General features: G+C 39.9%; 2 protein-coding genes across 2 annotated transcripts in view; one reads left to right on the forward strand and one right to left on the reverse strand.

Moving 5' to 3' along the window:
• Positions 1–20,772, forward strand: part of ADORA3 (adenosine A3 receptor) — a 49,297-nt gene extending 28,525 nt beyond the window's left edge. Inside the window, exon 7 of the mRNA XM_061121162.1 lies at positions 20,177–20,772. Within this exon, the coding sequence (XP_060977145.1) occupies positions 20,177–20,284 (108 nt within the window). The 3' untranslated portion in view covers positions 20,285–20,772. The remainder of the gene's footprint in view (positions 1–20,176) is intronic.
• ATP5PB (ATP synthase peripheral stalk-membrane subunit b) lies at positions 7,159–21,239 on the reverse strand. Its single transcript, XM_061121169.1, has 7 exons — positions 21,093–21,239; positions 20,780–20,816; positions 15,558–15,703; positions 13,446–13,609; positions 12,706–12,831; positions 9,121–9,300; positions 7,159–7,582 (listed from the first exon to the last, which is right to left on the reverse strand). Exons 1-7 carry the CDS (start codon positions 21,130–21,132, stop codon positions 7,505–7,507), a joined length of 771 nt encoding a protein of 256 aa, XP_060977152.1. The 5' UTR covers positions 21,133–21,239; the 3' UTR covers positions 7,159–7,504.
• Between the last annotated feature and the right edge of the window lie 49 nt (positions 21,240–21,288).

Genomic DNA, 21,288 nt, shown 5'->3' on the forward strand with positions numbered 1-21,288 from the left:
AATGAAAAGCAAATGGTGTTAAGTGCGGACTAGACAGACTTTAAGTGTTTTAAGACTATGGGAATCGCGAGCTTCCCCAGGGGCTTAGTGACAAAGAATCTGCCAGCCAATACAGGAGACAGGTGTTCGATCCTTGGGTTGGGAAGATCCCGCATGCTGCGTGGCAACTAAGCTTGTGCGTCACAACTTCTGAGCCTGCACTCTATAGAGTCTGAGAATTGCAACTACTGAGCCCAAGTGCTACAACTACTGAAGCTCACACGCACCAGAGCCTCATGCTCTGTAACAAGAGAAGCCACGACAACGAGAAGGACACACACCACAAGGAGGAGTAGCCCCTGCTCAACACAACTAGAAATAGCCTGTGTGCAACAGTGAAAATCCAGTACAGGCCAAAATAAATAAATAAGTAAAAATTTCATGTATATATATTTCATATATATATATGAAGCATGGAGATTGCTTCAAAGGGAAGGTGGATCATTTACTTATAAACATTTACCCATACAATAATAAGTATACACATTCAATAGACACAATGGGCCATGTGCTATGGGTATTTTAGAGAGAAGGCAGGAAAGTTCATGAGGCCTACTGTCTACTTGAGAAGAGTAACAATAGAAAAGGAAATAACAGATTGATTATGGATTGTGTTCAGGGACATGAAGGAAAGAAAGAGTGCCATGCTGGACAGTCAGTGATGGGAGGATGTCTTTAGATAAAATGGATGACCCGGGAATTCCTGTCCAAGGAGTGATATTTACCCTGAGAACCAGAGGATGGGAACGAGCTGGTTGGGCAGAGAGTCTGGGGAAGACAGTTCCAGGAGGACGGCAGAGTAACTCGCAGGCCCGGGAGAAGGGAAGAGCTGGCAGGGCACGCAGGATCAGGCAAGGCTGCGAGCAGGGAGATCTGGAATATGCTTGGGGGAGAAGAAAGGGACTGTGTGAGGAAGTTCCCAACCCCAGGATTGCTTGCTGGGCTTTGAGCGATGGATTTCTGGGACACCAGCATGGCTCAAGAGAGAGGCCTTGGTAAAGGGTGAGATAGAAAATAGTTGTGTAGATAGATTGAGATATACTGTGGAGGTCTTTAAATCCAAGCAAAATGTATATTTTAAGTATTAATAAAGAACCACTAAAGATTTTGGAATTCTTGTGTGAATTCCAAACATGACCTGTAAGGAAGATTGTATCACATCAAATAAACTCTGGGTAAAGAAAGAGACAAGGAAATAAGCCGTGTCAGACATACAGGATGGAGTGGGACTCAAGAGAAAAGGCTCAGGTCACACAATGAAGGGAAGTGGGTGTCAAGAAAAACATCATAGAGAAGATAATGTTTGAGTTGCTTCTTGAAAGATGAATCACATTTTCTAGGCAGACAGAGGAAGAAAGCGTATTCCAGGCAGAGGGACCATGTGAGCAAAGACATGCTTTGTCACGTTTGTGATGTTCAGCGGAATGCAAGTATTTCATCACTGCTGATGCTATAGAGATTAAGAGTGGGTGGAATCTTTTTCCAGCAGGGGAATGAAACAAGAAAGACTGTAGAGGAAGCTCAAGGTCACATGATAAACGACCTTAAACAGACTTTCCTTGGAGACAATGGAGAGACTGCTGAAGGATGAAACATGATCACATTCTGGTTTGGGCAACAGTGTAGGAGGGACTTGTGTGGGCCAGACAGGGGGCAGGGAGTCCTTTAGAACGGCAGAGTTCCAGGCAGAAACAGGATGATCTAATCAGAGACACTGGCCTTGGGGGAGAGGAGGCAGGGCAGAAAGGTGATGTGGGAGAAAGGTAAGGGGGAGAGAGCTCAAGGTAACTCCCAGGTTTCTGCCTTGAATCACCAATTAATGGTGAGAATATAGAAGAAGGTGAGTGTAGGACTGGACATATATAATGAGCTTACTTTTGAACACACTGAGCCTAGGGTGCCTGTGGATTGTATTACCGAGAGATGTCAAGAGGATAGTCAGATGCACAGGTCAGGGGCTCATGAAAGATCCAGAGCTGTGTGGTAGAAAGTACTAGTTCTCACCCCGAACCAGATCTCCTCTCCTGGCACAGACCCTCACTTACAGTTCAGTAGTGCCATGTGATAAGCTCTGGCCAATGGACTATGAATGCAAGTGATGATGTTCCCTTTTAGTTGAAGTGTTTAATTACTGAAGGAAGACCTCCTCTGATCCCTTCCCCTTCTGGGTGATCACAGAGGTTTTGTGATGAGAAGATAAGGTTGAAAGCTCTAAAGTGGATCACTGAGTCACTATAAGGAGGATAGTTTCTCCGGTGGGTCACCTGGACCTAGAAGGGATTCTGTGTGAGCAAGAAATAAACTTTTCCACGTTACACTACTGAGATTTCAGGGCAGTTTCTTACCTCAGTTGACTTAACTTATCCTGCCTCATACAACTTGGGATATAGATTAGGAAACCATCAGCATACACATGATAGTAGAAGCCGCGGGGATGGATCAGATTATCCGGGGACAGTTTGTAGAATGAGAATAAAACATTCCAAAACTCTGAGGAACATCATCACTTAAGAGGGAGTCAGAAAAAGTGGAGGAGCTCTCTTGGTGACTTGCTCGTAAAGAATCTACCTGCCAATACAGGAGACACGGGTTCAATCCCTGATCGGGAGGATCCCACGTGCTGTGGAGCTACTAAGCCTGTATGCCACTATTATTAAGCCTGTGCACTAGAGCCCACGTGCTACAACTACTGACGCCCGCACACGCGAGAGCCCCTGCTCCACAACAGAAGCCACTGAAATGAGAAGCCCGAGCACCACAACTAGGGAGTAGCCCCCACTCTCTGAAACTAGAGAAAAGCCAGCACAGCAACAAAGACCCAGCACAGCCAAAAACTAAAAAATAAATTAACAAAAAAATTTTTTTATGAAAAAAACCCTGGAGTCAGTTACAGAAATTGAGAGGACACAGTGACAGCAGTAATAGCTAATGTAGGGACCAGGGAGGAAAAGAAGGAAAAGCTGTGAGCACTGAAGAATTTATGCTTTTGAACTGTGGTGTTGGAGAAGACTCTTGAGAGTCCCTTGGACTGCAAGGAGATTCAATAGTCCACCCTAAAGGAAATCAGTCCTGAATATTCACTGGAAGGACTGATGCTGAAACTCCAATACTTTGGCCACCTGATACTAAAGTGAACTGACTCATTTAAAAAGACCCTGATGCTGGGAATGATTGAAGGCAGGAGGAGAAGGGGACGACAGAGGATGAGACGGTTGTATGGCATCATTGACTCTATTGACATGAGTTTCAGTAAGCTCTGGGAGTTGGTGATGGACAGGGAAGCCTGGCGTGCTGCAGTCCGTGGGGTTGCAAAGAGTTGGACACAACTGAGACTGAACTCAACTCAACACTGCCAGATGCTGCAGAGAGAGAGGTTAAGATGAGGACTGGAAAGAGTTGATTGGATTTAGAAATGAAGAGATCCTGATCTTTTTGCTAAAGCAGCTTGGGGTATGATAGTGGTGGGGAATAAGACTTCAGTGAGTTAAAGAGTGAATGGAAATCCCTAGACGTACAGCAGATTAGATCTTTAAAGAGATCCTCTTGTTAAAGAGCACCAACAAAGGCTGGATAAAACATTTGAAACACCATAGTTTAAGGTGGTGCTATGCTAGTGATAAAGAGGGCTCCCCCGGTAGCTCAGCTGGTAAAGAATCTGCCTGCCAATACAGGAGACATAAGAGACATGGGTTCAATCCCTGGGTCGGGAAGATGCTCTGGAGGAGGGCATGGCAACCCACCCAAGTATTCTTGCCTGGAGAATCTCATAGACATAGGAGCCTGGCAGGCTACAGTCTGGAGGGTTGTACAGGGTTGGACACTATTGAAGCGACTTGAAGCACACAATTTAAAAATGCACGACTGATAAGTAAAATAGATAGTCAGTTGGAATTTACTGTGTGATACAGGGAGCTCAATCCAGTGCTCTGTGGCAATCTAGAGGGGTGGGATGGGGTAGAAGATGGCAGCGAGGTTCAAGAGGGAGGGGACATACGTATACATGTGGCTGATTCATGTTGATGTATGGCAGAAACCAGTACAATATTATAAAGCAGTTATCCTCCAGTTAAAAAAATATATATACATGTATATTTTAAATGCATGAACTAGATGTTGGAAATCCTCAAAAATCAGAAAGACAATTGAGACCTGGAGCTGCTATTTATTCTGGGAAGAGCCACCAGTTTTTGGTGACCTGAAGATTGGGTCTACAGGCCTTGTATGAGGTTAGGAAACCAAGTCTAAAGCCTGCATCAAGGTGGGAAATTGGATCAGATGCCCTGAAAGGGAACCCACAGTGAATCAGAAAAAAGCAAACCAGATGGAAATGGTAGGGATCCTTAATATATGTTTTCTATTGCAGTATAACAAATATCACAAATGTAGAGGCTTCAAACAGTACACATTTCTTCTTTCAGTTTCTGTGGGTTATAGGCTGTTGTGGTTCAGTCGCTCAGTCATGTCTGACTCTTCGTGACCCGATGGACTGCAGCACACCAGGCTTCCGTGTGCTTCACCACCTCCCGGAGTTTGCTCAAACTCACGTCCATTGAGTTGGTGATGCCATCCAACCATCTTATCTTCTGTCGTCCCCTTCTCCTCCTGCCTTCAATCTTTCCCAGCATTAGGGTCTTTTCCAATGAGTTGGATTTTTGCATCAGGTGGCCAAAATATTGGAGCTTCAGTTTCAGCATCAGCCCTTCCAGTGACTATTCAGGATTTTTTTCTTTAGGATTGACTGGTTTGATCTCCTTGCAGTCCAAGGGTCTCTTCTTCATCTTGTTTCTCTACCTCCTGCATTTCCTGGAAACTGGAATTTACATCTTAAGTGTTGATAGACTCAGGTAAAATATTTCTGGATAGATTATACCACAAGTGATATTGTCTACTTCATATTTCAGCAAATCAGGAAACTTACCTGGTTATTCCACCAGAGTGATACTAAGAATAACCAGTGAACTAGGTCACTGGCCACTTGATTGGAAAGATCTTGATTCGTATTGATAAATTATTTTTATAGTCATTAGAAAACTTACAACAAAAGAATCTAACATTTCCTTTTCATTGACATGTAATCTTTTGCTAACACAAACATATTTCAAATCAATCTGACCTTTTCATAGCAAATATTTAAAAAATAATTGGTTGTGCAATGTCTAATTTGAGGTTGCACAACCAATTACCACACAACCAATTTGTATGTACTAAACTACAACCATCACAAAGAAAAAAAAATTTTTTTAATTAGAGGATAAATGCTTCACAATATTGTGTTGGTTTGTCATACGTCAATCAGCCATAAGTATACATATACTCCCCCATCTCTGGAACTACCCTCTCAAACCCCCCCCCCCCCCCCCCCCATGTTGTCAGAGCACTGGGCTGAGCTGTGTTACACAGCAACTTCCCATTCTTGCGACCCCATGGGACTGTAGCCCACCAGGCTCCTCAGTCCATGGGATTCTCTAGGCAAGAATACTGGAGTGGGTTGCCATTCCCTTCTCCCGGGGATCTTCCCAACCCAGGAATCGAACCTGGGTCTCCTGCATTGCAGGCAGATTCTTTACTGACTGAGCTATGCACAGTGTATATATAAACTGATATTCTGAAGGTAGAGATTTGGGACTGTACTTTGGAGTTTCGCCTCTAAAATCCCTGCTCAGCTTACTACCTCTGTCTCACTCCTGACTGGCTTCACTTTGGGTTGTGACACCCCAGTCCTTGCACATAGGTAAACAAACTCCTATAGCACATTCTTGTCCAAAAGGAGCAGCAAGTGCTCTGTAGCTAGCTGCTACAGTAATGTCCAGGTGGCAGAACATTGTGTGGCTGACCCACAGCATGTTGCAGTGCTGTGTGAATATAGGATGTATTCACAGGTTACTGGTTCTGGAAACTATGGGGCCCACTGTCAGTCTCTGCTCGGATCCAGTGGCCTTATGAGGAGTCCCAGGGGAAGCTGTTTTGTCTGAAGTGACTGGCTTGAGGGCTGACAGCCTCACGCCTGGCTGCCTTTGCAGGTGCCAAGTAGGAACTACTTTATGGCTTATCCATGTTGTTGCTGATCTGTTGATTCAGCAGTATTAGCAGGGCTGTAACTTCCCAACTTCTCTCCTTGGGTCATCCTTAAGCTTCTCTAACCTTTGAACCAGGAATATCAGGAAGGGCCTCGGGTTTTGCAGGACAATCATACCATGAAGATCAGAGGCAATAAAAACTGACAAGGGTTTCAATCTGTGCTTGTAATTTCCACTTGTTCCTACCCTCTCCCACTTCACATCTATCTTCCCTTCTTAAATGCCTGCTCCATGCATGTCAAGTTCCTTCATCAGAAACAAAGATTAAGAGCTTACAGAGACTGCTTAACCAGCTCCCACAAGAGCATAAAGTCAAATCTCTTACATATAAACACATATCCTAGTAGCTGTGCTTCTGACTCAAGACTGACTGATATAGTTATACACAAGAGAAACGATGAGGCTATTTAGACCACCTAAAATGGTACTCTCAAAACACCTTGTACTAAAATCTGTATTGTATCATATATGCTCCCTTTCCAGCAGATTAACACCTTGTGGTAGGAACTTTTTATCTCTGTGTGACCATTGTACGATTGTGCCTAGCACCGCAATTCTTCATTTAATGAATAATTTGGAACATCTACTGACCCTAGAAAACTGTCCTTTAAGCAACATCTTAATAATGATGTCAATCTGATTTCTATAGAAGATGAATACATTAGCCATCAATATTGACCTAAATGATTGTTTTATCCATTTGTTCACAAGTAAATCCTTCTAAAAGTATGAGAATTAAATGCAGACAAACCTATGGAAAGGCAGAATTTTCTATCTGATGGATTCTTGAGAGTAATTTTATGACACATTGAGTCCACAGTATTTTCTGCAGACATACTATTAAAGCAAAAATAAAGTCAATGATATATGATTTCCTTTAGCCATTTTAAGAACACCGAAAAGCTTTAAATTCCCCATAACCTAGCAGCAAGAAATAGCTTACCACTAATAATAAGTTAAGATTATCAGTTCAGTGACATCTTTAATTTTTTACCAATAAATGTTGAAATAATATTTCAGAAAATTATGCATCTCGAAAAACTTTGTTTCAACTGTCATTTTATTGTTAACCTGGCTGAACTAATTACAAATTTTAACTATAACTTTGACAGTTTTTAGCCAGGTACCAAATTTTATTCAAAGAAACTGCTTATTTAAAAAGTGATCACAGGACAACTCAAAATGTACAGCAAGATGAATTAGAGAAAGATCTTACTGGCCAACAGATTGTTTTAATTCTCTCATTATATCAGACTCAAAACTTTTCATTTATAGTAAAGGTAAACTGTAACTTCAGTAGATAGCAATATAGAAAGATTTTATCACATTGACTAGTTTCCATTTAGTCAGTTAACTGCTTCTAGCTGTCTTAATGGGGATAGATGTGTTTATAGAACTGGCTGAGCTTGAGCCTTCTTTGCGAGCAGCTTTAGATCTGCAATGCACTTGGCGATTGTTTCCTTCTCCTGTGATAAGGAAAGAGAAAGCTGGTTAGACCTTGTCTAATCACAGAAGGGTATAAACACTGTAATTCTAAAAGATACCTCCTGTAAGACACTAAGGTTACTATAGAATCTCAAGATGGATTACTGGCTTAAAGATCATCCTCTGTTGTCCCTTTCACCTCCTGCCTTCAATCTTTCCCAGCATCAGGGTCTTTTCTAATGAGTCAGTTCTTTGCATCAGGTGGCCAAAGTACTGGAGCTTCAGCGTCAGTCCTTACAAGGAATAATCAGGACTGATTTCCTTTAGGATTGACTGGTTTGGTCTCTTTGCAGTTCCAGGGACTCTCAAGAGTTGGATTCTCCAACATCACAGTTCAAAAGCATCAATTCTTCAGCACTCAGCTTTCTTTATAGTCCAACTCTCACATCCATACATGACTACTGGAAAAACAATAGCTTTGACTATATGGACCTTTGTTGGCAAAGTAATATCTCTGCTTTTTAATATGTTGTCTAGTTTGGTCATAGCTTTTCTTCCAAGGAGCAAGAGTCTTTTTTCTGAATGTTGAGAGTTTTAAATCAACTTTTTCACTCTCCTTTTTCACTTTCATCAGAGGTTCTTTAGCTCCTCTTTGTTTTCTGCCTTAAGGGTGGTGTCATCTGCATATCTGAAGTTATTGATATTTCTCCCAGCAATCTTGATTCTAGCCTTACATAGGAGATAATCAATTATTTAATAAAGCAAAACCAGGGAATAGTTAAAGTCTCCTGGCTCAAAGCTTTTATGGGTGAAACCTGTCTAGAGGTTGAAGCTAGACAATCCTGTAACCATGTGCCATTGATGTTATATTTTACAGCTAATACTTGCTTGAATAGGACCAACCTAACAAACATTAGTAATAAACAATGATAAGAAAGAATAAAAATAATTTTTGTCTCTTTTGTACTTTCCAAATTTCTTAAATAAGTGTATCACTTTTATATAAGAGTATAATTTAAAAACCCAATTCATTAAATATCGATAGACCCTGTTTTTCTCCAGCACTGGGTTATGCTGAAAGTGACCAGAAATGCCTAAGTATACTCTTTATTTGGGAAAGAAGAAATCAAGTGATAAACAAGTACATAAAAATAAATAAACAGATAAAATAGAAAACATTTCTGTTCAAGATCAATGAATTTAGCAGCTGAGGAGAGGAAATGGAATAGATATCACAGAATTAGAAAATGGAAGAGGCTCAGAAATAGACTTGTCCAGTTTTTGTTTTACAGAGAAGTTTATGTTGGTTAATGTTTCCCAGATGATGGGACCTGAACCTAAGTCAGCCACAACGAGTGTTCTCAGTGATCTTTCCACTGTGAGTGAGAGTCCTTTTGGTAACCAAGCTCTGAGGAAGGAGGAAACCTACCATGGCAGTTGTGCAGCCCTTTCTAGGTTACCACTAGCCAGAAAAATGAACCAGGGCTATCCCAATACTGCTAGGCTAAAGACTCCCTGCCAGCTATCCCTATACTATCAGTTATCAATACAACTCCAGAAGCTTTGAAACATCATGTACCTGCTGTGCAGAGATGCTCTGCACCACACGCTTCTCCACCCAATTTATCATGTGCTCTTGTTCCTTCTGACGCATCATATTCTGCACAGAGATGTGGTAGTCCAGGCGATTCTTTACCTCCCTGTATACTCTATGCAGCCGTTCCCGGTAAGTAACCTCCAACGCCATAGCAATGTTATTCTGAAGCAAAATTAAGAAGTGATGAAAATTGCTTGCATAAAGGATTACTTCCATTCTGAGGATTCTGCCTCTTAAAACAGCTACCACTTAACTGTATTTTATGCAAAATTCATTTGTTTAATATGAACAGGTAATACATGCATCTGGTTAAAAAAAAACTAACAGCATATAGCAAAAATATATTTATAAGTATTTACTGTAAAAAATAAGCCCTCTCCAGCCCCTTCATAGGCTATCATCTTCCTATATTTCTTGTATTTTCTCCCAGAAATACTTAATAAACAAAACATATGTACATGTACACACATAAACATCACTTTTACTGGTTATGACATATAGACTCATCTCAATTTTAAAACTTACATTGGATTCTACTATTTTTGTGTCTCACAACTCATAATTTATTTAACTAAGGTCTATTAACAGATTAGATTGCTTATAATTCTTTCGACTACATATTGCAGTTTACATCTTTGCAGTTATGTCTGAATATCTGCTGGGACAAAAAATAGCTAACATCTGTTGAGTATCTACTATCTTCTAAACACTGTGTGTCACTTCAATTAAATCTTAAAATCATACCACAGGATAGTTACTATATTCATTCTACAGTGAGGAAAACTGAGGCAGAAACCAAGGAATCTGTCCAAGGTTACAGGGCCACTGAATTATGAAGCCAAAGCCTGAATACGAGGGGTCAGGCTACAAAGCCCAGGCTCTTAAAGATCCATTTTAGATTGTGATTAACACTGTCAAATTCTACAGAAAAGTTGTACTGCTCCATTCTTTCACCAGCAACACAAATAGCATGACCAACAGTGTTTATAAAACCTTTTACTTTCTGCTATTCTGATAAGCAGAAAAAAATTATCAATTTTAATTGTCATTATATAAGGAGAAAACTTATATACTTAGAAGTCATTTACATTTACTTATATCTTTAAAAATTGTTCATGTCCTATGCCTAGTTTTCTACTGGAATGTTGGTCTATCCTGAGGTAACTACCCTTTTGGATCACATGGAATGCAAGTGTCTTTTTATCTCTAACTTTGGTTTATGGTAATTTCTACATGCAAAGTTTAAATTTTTTTAAAATGAGATTAACTTAACAATTTTTCCTCCTATAGTTTTCTGGATTTTTGAAAATTGAGGTATAACTGAAATACAATATTACTTTCAGGTAGACAAACACAATGATTTGGTATTTGTATATATTGTGAAATGATCACCAGAATGAGTCTAGTTAACATCCATCACTACCCAAGTTTCTGGATTTTGTTGTCTTATTGGAAACATCTTGCCTTTCCAAAGGTATTATATTATTTTTCATGTCTTTTTCTTCTTTTAAGGTTTCATTTCTAGCTTTTATACTTCTTATTTTTCTTCTCTAATATCACCTATTGCCTCCAGAATAATAATCAATAAAGTGACAGGGGTATTGTCATCTTCTAGTCTGTAATGAGAATCCTTACACATCTCCCTGTTAAGTATAAAGGTTTGAGATATTAAGCTCAAGTAGGCCCTATCTTCTTTCTCCTCAAATCTCAAATACTGCCTTGACTACCTTCCTTTTCAGCAAATGACCTAACTTCCTATTTCACTGAGAAAAAGGAAACAAAGAATTTCACAAACTTGTACCACTATATCAGCCAATCTGCCTGAACCCATACTCATATACTTTGCCTTCCTTTAACTATGGAACTGCTGATGCTCTTGAAGCCAATCCTTCCACCTGTGTACTCCAAGCCCTCTAGCCCTACGGAAGGACACTGCTCTAGCAAATTCCTCCCTAAGCATACCCCTTTCTTTCATCAAATTTTCTCTCTACTAATTTCTATCAGATCCTAACATGTAATTATACTTTCTATCTTTTAAAAAATCTCTTTTGATTACTAAATCCTCTCCTCTGAGCTACTAATTTCTTTGCCTAACAATATTCTAACTCCTTCACAATTTTGACAGTGATTTATACCCAGACTCCAATTCTCCTCTTCCATTTTTTTCCTTTAATTTACTCCAACCACTTCACTAAAACAGCCCTTACCAAGGTCTCCAACCTTCATATTACTAAATCCGATGCCAAATTCGTAGGCCCTTTATTACTTGACCATTAAGTAGGGCAGCTACAAATTAATCCTTGTTTCCACCAGTTATTTTCCTTCTTGTTCCGGTCTTACAGCTGTTAAGTGCCACTTGTAAGCTCATGATGTCCAAATTCTTCCCAGTGATTCCAGACTCTTGTATCTCTTACTTGGCTAACTCACAGGCATTTCAAACCAACACATGCAAGACTGAAGGCTATTTACAACAAAGCCATCAGAGTGACTCTTCAAAACACCAGTGAGATCATATCACTCCTCTGCCTAAAAGATTCAATGACTTTCTCTCATTCTGAGTACAAGTCAAAGTTCTCATAAAAGCCTATGAGACTTCATATGATCCAGCCCTTGGCCACCCTCTGCCTTGCTTCCTCTTACCTTCCTCCTCACTCATTCTACTTCAGCTATGTTGGCCTTCTTACTTTCCCTTGTCTATACCAAGCAAGCTTCCAGGATTAGGGCCCTTGTGATTGTTCTTCCCTTTGTCTGCAATATTTCCTCAGATATCAAGTTCAAATATCACATCAGAAGCCTTTCTAAACTGCCGAACAAAATAGTCAACTCCCTCCTTCTAAAATTTCTTTTCCTTTAACATAAGTTCATTATTCTACAGGTATTTCACACAAGTTGACATTCATATCTGCTTAATTTTTTTTTCCTTTCCTTCTCACAACCCTTGGCTAGAAAGTAGGCACCAAGAAAGCAGACTTGGTGTTCTCTGCTGTAATCCTAGCACCTTGCCTTGACCAGTGTCCACACTTAAAATATACCTATTAAATATTTCATAAATAAATAAAAATTTTAATTACTATCATTTGATTCTTATAAAAAGCTGTATCTTCAAAAGCCATGTTTTGTGTGACATATTATTTATGAGGCAGGAAGAATTCTCCAGCTCTAACCTACGCATGAAGAGATTTCTGAGGATTTCAAACATAATGTGCTAAGTATCTTTAGGGATCATGTTATGTTTTAAGACTTTCTTATAACATGCATGTTTGAAATGCATGGCATGTATTTCACCTACTGTTATTTTACAGTGAATGTCATTTTTAAATCAGCTTTCTGTGTGGATTTAAAATGTGTTCTACTTTTTATTCTCTCTAGTTTTAGAGTAATAATTCTAATTATCCGCTTGAGGGATCTTAGATGTTTAAATAGCTTTAACAGCCTATCCCCACCCAAACATTCTGTTTTCCAAGTAAACTATGCTCAAACTATACAACCTTCATAAGATTGTAAATTTCTGTTTTAAGTATAAACATATCAGTAATTTCACTCGTCTGTGAAAGTTCTGAAACCTACCCTTTGGACATCAAAAAGGTAATGGCGTTTTTGAACCAGTGCCTGCTGTGACTTCTCCATATCAATAGCATCCTGGATTTGTTTGATGGACGCCTGTTTCACCTCTTCCAGTTGGGCAATTTTTTGCTGCAATTATATTTACAACAAAGATCAGTTAAAGTATCAAGGGTAATAAAAAGATTTATTTTCTTCACTTGTGAAGACACCCACACATAAGGAGAATTGCACAAATTCTTAACAAGAGTTGCTCACAGCAGCTATGCAGTATCTTGCTGAATGAACAAAACTACGGAAAAGCTGGAGAAAGTCTGTAGTTTTTAAAAATTTATCTCAAATTAGTAACTACCATTTATAACTGAAATCATTATAAACAGATTCATTTTTATATGCTTTGTTCCTGTCACTTGATGGCTTTGATGCTGCTGTTGCTAAGTCACGTCAGTCGTGTCTGACTCTGTGCGACCCCATAGACGGCAGCCCACCAGGCTCCCGTCCCTGGGATTCTCCAGGCAAGAATACTGGAGTGGGTTGCCATTTCCTTCTCCAATGCATGAAAGTGAAGAGTGAAAGTGAAGTTGCTCAGTTGTGTCCGACTCGTAGCAACCCCATGGACTGTAGCTTACCAGACTGCTCCGTCCATGGGATTTCCCAGGCAAGAGTACTGGAGTGGGGTGCCACTGCCTTCTCCTTTGATGCTTCCAGTACTGTCTAAAATGGGAAATAAGATTTATGGTTCTTACCTCATTGAGTTTATCAGCAAATTCCCCAACAGAGGCACCATATTTTTTTACCACGTAGACAAGGAACCCTATTGTTGATATGGCAGAAAAGGTCTCTGGAGTTATCACATATATTTCTTTGGAGAGTAAATATAAGATAAGCCCGGTTCCAAGCACATAGGGTCCTAAAAGGAAGAAAAAGTTATTTTATGATAGACATGTTATGTCTAAAAGGGTAAGAGAGAGAGATACTTCTGCATTTAATTAGTTGAAGGCAAAGGTTTTTCTTCCTCCCTATTTTACTCTTTTTTAAAACTTTTTATTTTGTATTGGGGTATAGCCAATTAACAACACTGTAATAGTTTCAAGTGAACAGAGAAGGGAATCAGCCATACACATACATGTATCCAGTTAGGCAAAGTTAATAATGATTTTAAATCATCAGATTCAAAGATCAAAGCCTAGATGAGAACCAGTAAGGTACAATTGAAAGGACAACAATCTGGACTTATGGAAATCTGACTTTGCAGTTTAGCAACACTGGACAATACAGATGATCTCTGAGCTTAGTTTCCTGAACTGTAAAATGGGAATAGTACCTTCTTCATAGGACTGATGTAACTAAAAAACAGTGTATACAGTGTCTAGTATAACTGCTTAACAAACAGGAAGTAGTTTATAAAAATGTCAAGTTACTTTGAGAATAATTTGTGTAGCAAAATATACTATCTATTAAGTGGGGGACATTGGTCAGAATAAAATTTATCCACTCTTGCCTATTTACTCAATGTGAACCTGACACTGGAAATAAGCAAACAAAACAAAACAGATACAACTATAAAGCAGCATGTAAGTAAAAGAACTAAGTAACAGGACTTTCACTTCCGGCATCACCTTATTATAATGCTTCTAATATAGCCATCCTTTTCTTTAACCAGGTCATGAATTCTGAAAGGATACAAACCATCATGTACTTTTCTTGAGGATTTTCCTCTGTGCCTCACAAGATGCTAGGTAGGATTTAAGACAGGTCTTTGGGGGAAGCAGTTTACAGTGTTTCTAAGCAATACAAGTACCAAAGGATGTTAGGATATACTATGAGAATAAAAGGGTTACATTCTCAAATGTGTTTTACCCAGTTTCCTATACAAAGTTTAAACAGTTCACTTAAAAAAAAAAAAAAAAAAAAAAACTGCCTTCAATGTATATATTTTAAATGTGAATTTATTAAAAAAAAAAAAAAAGGCCTATCACATGCAGCATTTTTATCATCTATGGAAATCTGATGTTTCTCACAATTTCAGTTATGGAAAAGCTATTTTACGTAATTCCTTGGAGAGATTAAAAAAAAAAAAATCTTTGATTTCCACTGTTTCATAGTCATAGCTATATTTGGATACAGCAAGAGGAGCAGTGTGTGTAATAAAAAGTACACTAAACTTAACTGGAGGACCCATGTTTAAGTACTACTCAGTCACTAAAGAGAGAATAAACCTCAGCAAGTTGTCTTCTAGTTCTTCTGGGTAATAAAAATGTCTTCATAGAACTGTTAAACAGATTAAATAAAGTGAAAGCATACCACATTACAAAAATGAAAGAGTTCAGGACATTTTAGGCCTTTTTAAAAGGAAAAAACTGTTAAGTCCAGTCCAGTTCTTTTTTTCATAATCACACACACAATTATACATACAATACATAGCCTCTATTGCCTTACCTGGCTTTATGTTTATCAATAGTTCTTTCCATCACTACCTGAAAGTGCATTTTATGGTTATTCTTTTTTTGGGGGGGGGGGGCACTCTACATGGCTTGAGGGATCTTAGTTCCCCAAAGAGGGATGGAACCTGGACCCCTGCTGTGAAAGCACAAGTTCTAACCACCGGAGTGCCAAAAAATTCCCCAGTTACTCATTTCTTTATTGTCTATCCTACAAAAGAAAATATGTTCCATGATGGTAGGCACTTTAGTTCACCACTGTATGCCTAGAACAGTGCCTAGGATAGGGCAGGCATTCAGAAAGCAGCTGACTTTTTTTTTCTGGAGTATGTGGAAACGATAAGAAGCCACTAAAATTCGAGATTAACATAAACCAGAGCATCCAAACATACTATCAAACACTGGGCAAATGCTCACCTGTTACACCAGTTTTAGGATAAAGGAACTGGAAGAACTCCTCAGGGATCAGCCCAAAACGAACTTTTCCGCCATGTTCAGGAAGAGGTGGTACAGGGGCAAGACTTGGCTGCCCTGTGTGCAAGATCCTCACTGCCTGCAATGCCCTAGAGGTAGGAATTATACACATTTAAAGCCCATTCTTTAAAGAGAACACAACATATGAACTATTGTAGAAAGAATGAATAGGGACGAGGATTAAGGTAGTTTCCCACTGTCCTAATGGAGAGAGAACAAACCAAGAACAGAAAGGCCAGGCTCTAATAATTAACTGTGACAAGGGGAAACAACTTACTTAAAGCTTTATGTAACCTTCTACCCAATACTAGAGTTCCTCTGTGAAATCTCATAGATCATCTGTCTAGCACCTTACACATCTATTACCAGCACTAAAATATGTAAGAACAAATACTCTGCAGTCAGACTATCTGGGTTCAAATTCTAATTTATGCCTTTGTAATCTGTGTCTCTAAGTAAAGTAAAATAAAGAATATGACCTTAGAAGGTTGTTGTGAGGATTAACTGAGTTAAAAAATGTAAAGTATATTGAATGGTGCTTGGCATATGTTAAGTTTTATGTAAGTGGTTAGTTACTACATGGCCACTGTGTTGTGAGCTCCCTGATGGCAAGAACTTTGACCTTTCTGAATACTCTGTGACGGGGTGCTAAACAGCCACTAAGTGAAACATGCTTTTGCAGTGTTGGATATCTCTACGCTCATCCTTTGAACTGCTACGTACATCCTTAAAACTTCTATTGATTAGTTCTAATTTTATTCATTTCTTATGTAAAATAACACCCATGTATCTGGGTTAAACAAACATCTCAGTTCCTTCGCAAACCTGATTGTTCATCACAAGCAGCAATCTGGTTTTGTTTAAAAAAAATGAAGTACACAGAACTGAACATGATACTCTTAAGTACAGCTTGACCAATCCATTCATTCTACAAACACAAACTGAGAACTTGCTATTGCCATTACTGGGCTTTAACTACTGTACTCTTACATGAATTTGCAAACGATTCCTGTCTTAAAGTAACTTAAGATTGCATTTCAACAGTTACAGCATACTGGTGACGTATTAATATTCTGATGAAATAAAATCCTCCAGTCTTTTCATATCTGCTGTCAGGTTTAGTCTCTTTCAAATTATCAGTATGATTTTGTTCCTCACCTCCCCATTCTCTCCCTTGTCTCCTTGCAATGTAAGAGTTTATATTATTTCACTGATTATGGTTCATTGCTTGTCTTCCAAATATTGTTGCTTCCCAATGTATTATGAGCTACCATACTGACTTCTGAAATCCTAGAGTCATGCTCGAGATTCTTAGGTAAATCAGGGTTTCTCAATCTCAGCATTATTGACATTTTGGACAACTGACAATTCTTTGCTGTGGAAAGCTCTCTGTGCACTGTAGTTAACAGCATCCTTTATACGTCAGGTGCCAGTAGCATCCCTCCTCCTACCCAGTGCTGACAACCAAACACATCTCTAGACATTGTCAGAAGTCTCCCGGAGAGCAAAACTGTCCCAGGTTGAGAACTGATTTAAATCACAGCACTAAAGAACGTGCTTTATTGCGAATTTTACCTTTTATCATTAACATATTCATCTTTTGTCTCATTAAAAAATAAATAATTTTTTAAAAAAAGAACTAGCTTTAGTTGGACACAAATCCTCTCCCTAACTGGCTGCCTCAGTTCAAGCCCTCAGCTACTCTTGCCTAAGAAAGTTAACAATCAAAACCTGGTCTCTGGGCTTCTCCTCAAATACCCTTCAACCCAGTCCCTCCCTGTTGCTTTTAAAGTTTTTAAAATACAAACGTGACTTTAAAACTCTCCAACAGGCTCTCTTCTGGCCATAGTAAACAAAGTACTTAACATAGTATACATGATTCAGCATCTGTCAAGTTTTATAGCCTCCTCTTCCTTCATTCTCCTACTCTCCAGCCATATGCAACTACTTACAGCTTTCCCAGATGTTCAGATATTCAACCTTGTTTTAGAAATGGCAGAGGAACCAGGGATCAAATTGCCAACATCCATTGGATCATCGGAAAAGCAAGAGAGTTTCAGAAAAACATCTATTTCTGCTTTACTGATGATGACAAAGCCTTTGACTATGTGGATCACCACAAACTGTGGAAAATTTTGAAGGAGATGGGAAAACCAGACCATCTGATCTGCCTCTTGAGAAACCTGTATGCAGGTCAGGAAGCAACAGTTAGATCTGGACATGGAACAACAGACTGCTTCCAAATCAGGAAAGAAGTACGTCAAGGCTGTATATTGTCATCCTGTTTATTTAACTTATATGCAGAGTACATCATGAGAAATGCTGGGCTGGATGAAGCACAAGCTGGAATCAAGATTGCCAGGAGAAATATCAATAAGCTCAGATATGCAGATTGACACCACCCTTATGGCAGAAAGTGAAGAAGAACTAAAGAGCCTCTTGATGAAAGTCAAAGAGGAGAGTGAGAAAGTTGGCTTAAAGCTCAACATTTAGAAAACTAAGATCATGGCATCTGGGTCCCATCACTTCATGGGAAATAGATGGGGAAACAGTGGCTGACTTTACTTTTGGGGGCTCCAAAATCACTGCAGATGGTGACTGTAGCCATGAAATTAAGACATTTCTTGGAAGGAAAGTTATGACCAACCTAGACAGCATATTAAAAAGCAGACATTACTTTGTCAACAAAGATCTGTCTAGTCAAGGCTATGGTTTTTCCAGTGGTCATGTATGGATGTGAGAGTGGGACTATAAAGAAAGCTGAGCGCCGAAGAATTGATGCTTTTGAACTGTGGTGTTGGAGAAGACTCTGAGAGTCCCTTGGACTGCAAGGAGATCCAACCAGTCCATCCTAAAGGAGATCAGTCCTGGGTGTTCATTGGAAGGACTGATGTTGAAGCTGAAACTCCAATAATTTGACCACCTGATGCGAAGAGTGGACTCATTTGAAAAGATCCTGATGCTGGGATAAATTGAGGGTGGGAGGACAAGGGGACGAAAGAGGATGAGATGGTTGGATAGCATCACCGACTCAAGGGACATGAGTTTGAGTAAACTCCGGGAGTTGGTGATGGACAGGGAGGCCTGGCGTGATGCAGTCCATGGCAAAGAGTCGGACACGACTGAGCGACTGAACTGAACTGACAGCTTTCCCTGGTGGCTCAGATTGTAAAGAATCTGCCTGCAATGCAGGAGACCTAGGTTTGATCCCTGGGTCAGGAAGATCCCCTGAAGGAGGGCACAGCAACCAACTCCAGTATTCTTGCCTGGAGAATCCCATGGACAGAGCCTGGCAGGCTACAGTACGTGGGGTTGCAGAGTCAGACACGACCGAAGAGACTTAATGTGCAGTTTTCAAAATAAAAAAGACTGCCTCATGCTGTTTCTACTTGGTATGCTTTTCATTTAAGGACTGCCAAGACCAACCAGCCTTTAGAATATCTCAAGTATATCCTTTACAAATGCTTTTCCAATTGTGGACCAACACTGATTCACTAAACAAAACACTTACAGACTCTCTACTTATGTTAGGCACCAACAGCATAACAATAAGCAAAGTCTCAGCTTTAGACGTTCTAATGGGGGTTTGGAGTGTGTGAACGTATAGGCGCACACACAATTTCAGACAGCTGTAAATTCCACGTAAATTAGGGAGGGAAAGGGCTAAGGAGCAATGGGTGGGGGCGGGGGGAGGCTTTTTTGGGAGAGATTAGGTGACATCTGAGCTAATGACCGGGAAAAGAGAGAAGAGCAAGTATAAAGATCCTGAGGCAACAATAAGCTTGGCAGTTTTTGAAAGAATGGCAAGAACGTCAGTATGGCTGAAAAATGAGCTAAAAACAGAAGGTAAGATGATAAATCAGGAGGTAGGATGGGGTCAACTCATGTTGAACCTTCTTGGTTATTTTAAGTTTGGTTTATTTCAAGTGGGACAGGCAGCTCTGGAGGGTTTTTCAAAGGAAGGGTGGGGAAATGACATAATCCCTGTGACTCCTGTGAGAATGGCCTGTAATGGAGAAGAATATAGATTTAAGGAGACTAGTTAGGAGACAACTGAAATAGCCTAGATGGAACATGATGGTGGTTCACACTCCAGTAGTAGTGGTAGTGAGAGAAGTGGTCAGAGTTTGGATATAAGAAGAAAGAAAAGCCTTATGAATGCATTAGATATGAAATGTGAAAGAGAAATCAAGGATGTTCCTCACATCTTATATATGTATTTATTACCTATACTACAAAGAGTTGTTTATGTGTCTATATGGAATCTATCTACTTTGTGAAGTTGGAAGCAACCAATTAGTCTCACTTTATTTAACTACAGATAAACCACAACCACCTTTTCAAGACACAGGACCGTTACCAAATTTTGCAAGATTTAGGATGAAGTCTGGAAGTAAAAAGAAATTCCAAAGAAAACTGACATGCTTTATGAAATAATATTAATAACAGGTTCTAATATTTACTAAGCACGTACTATGTACCAAGTACTGTTTTTAGAGTTCCCAGGAATTATATCCCTTAATTCTCATAATCCATAACGTACTATTATCTCTATTTTGCAGGTGGAGAAATTAAGGTCCCACAGCTTGTTAAGCAGAGGAGCCAGGTTTACTCTCAGCTTCGGAGTCCTCATTGTAAACTACTCTATAGCTACCTCCTCTGCTGTGTGAAGGTAGGTACTTAACCATACTCATTTCTGTATCTTTGGTTATGGAGGGGCAAGATAAATATTTGCTGAAACACTGAAAAATTTCTCTGATCTGACAGTAAAGTTGGAATCTGGGAGACAGATTAAAAACTACATGTTTAACTTTTTTATTTAACAAAACTTGTCCTTGGGTGTGCAATCTAGTAACCCCGATTCAGGTTGCGGCAGCTCTGTCTAGCTGAAGGTCACAAGGGAGAGGGGCGGGGCTTAGGAGACTGCAAAACCAGTTTCTAAACAGTTTAGTTAGAACACATTACTTTTTCTCTTAACCTCTGCTATTAGATGATACAATAGTGTTCCAGGCAGTTATAGGACCACGCGTGAATTAGATGTTAAGTGTTCCAATACAACCAAAATAAAGGTAATTACTGGCCTAAAGCTAAAAGCAGATTAACCTATAAGTGAAATGAGGTGATAGAGCAAGGATGAAAGGAAATATTGCATCCCTCATACTTACCCTGGACCGAGGAGGGCTGCGTTCTTCAGAGAGGGGGCTACAAAAATACAAGGCGCAGGTTAGCAAGGTCACAGTGAAATCTGATTTGCCCCTTCCTCGGCCCCAAGAGCTCAATCACTAAGGCCAAGCGTTCCTCATTCCTACGCCCCAAGACCCCACACTCACCTTCTGAGCCGCGCTACTCACTCTCCACTCAGACCCAAGTCTCACTGCGCTTTTCTTCACGCCCTTTCCTCCCACCCGCTACAAGCAACCTCAGACGCCTTGTTTTACAATCACTCTGCTATTCCGGACCAGGGTGTGTACCTCTCACCTGCTGCGGCGGCGGCAGAAAGTACCACCCGGGACAGCATTCTCAGGTAGCGTCCACACAGCAATCTACCCGCCACAGTGACCCCGACAGGAGAATCTGTCAGGGACAGAAGCAAGATGGACGCTCACAAATCTCGCGAGAAGAGAACTTCGTGCCCTCTCTTTCAACTTCCGGTCTTTTTTCCCCGCTCGCGATA

The sequence above is a fragment of the Dama dama genome, chromosome 20 (assembly GCF_033118175.1).
Source record: "Dama dama isolate Ldn47 chromosome 20, ASM3311817v1, whole genome shotgun sequence".
In the NCBI taxonomy this organism is placed as follows: Eukaryota; Metazoa; Chordata; class Mammalia; order Artiodactyla; family Cervidae; genus Dama; species Dama dama.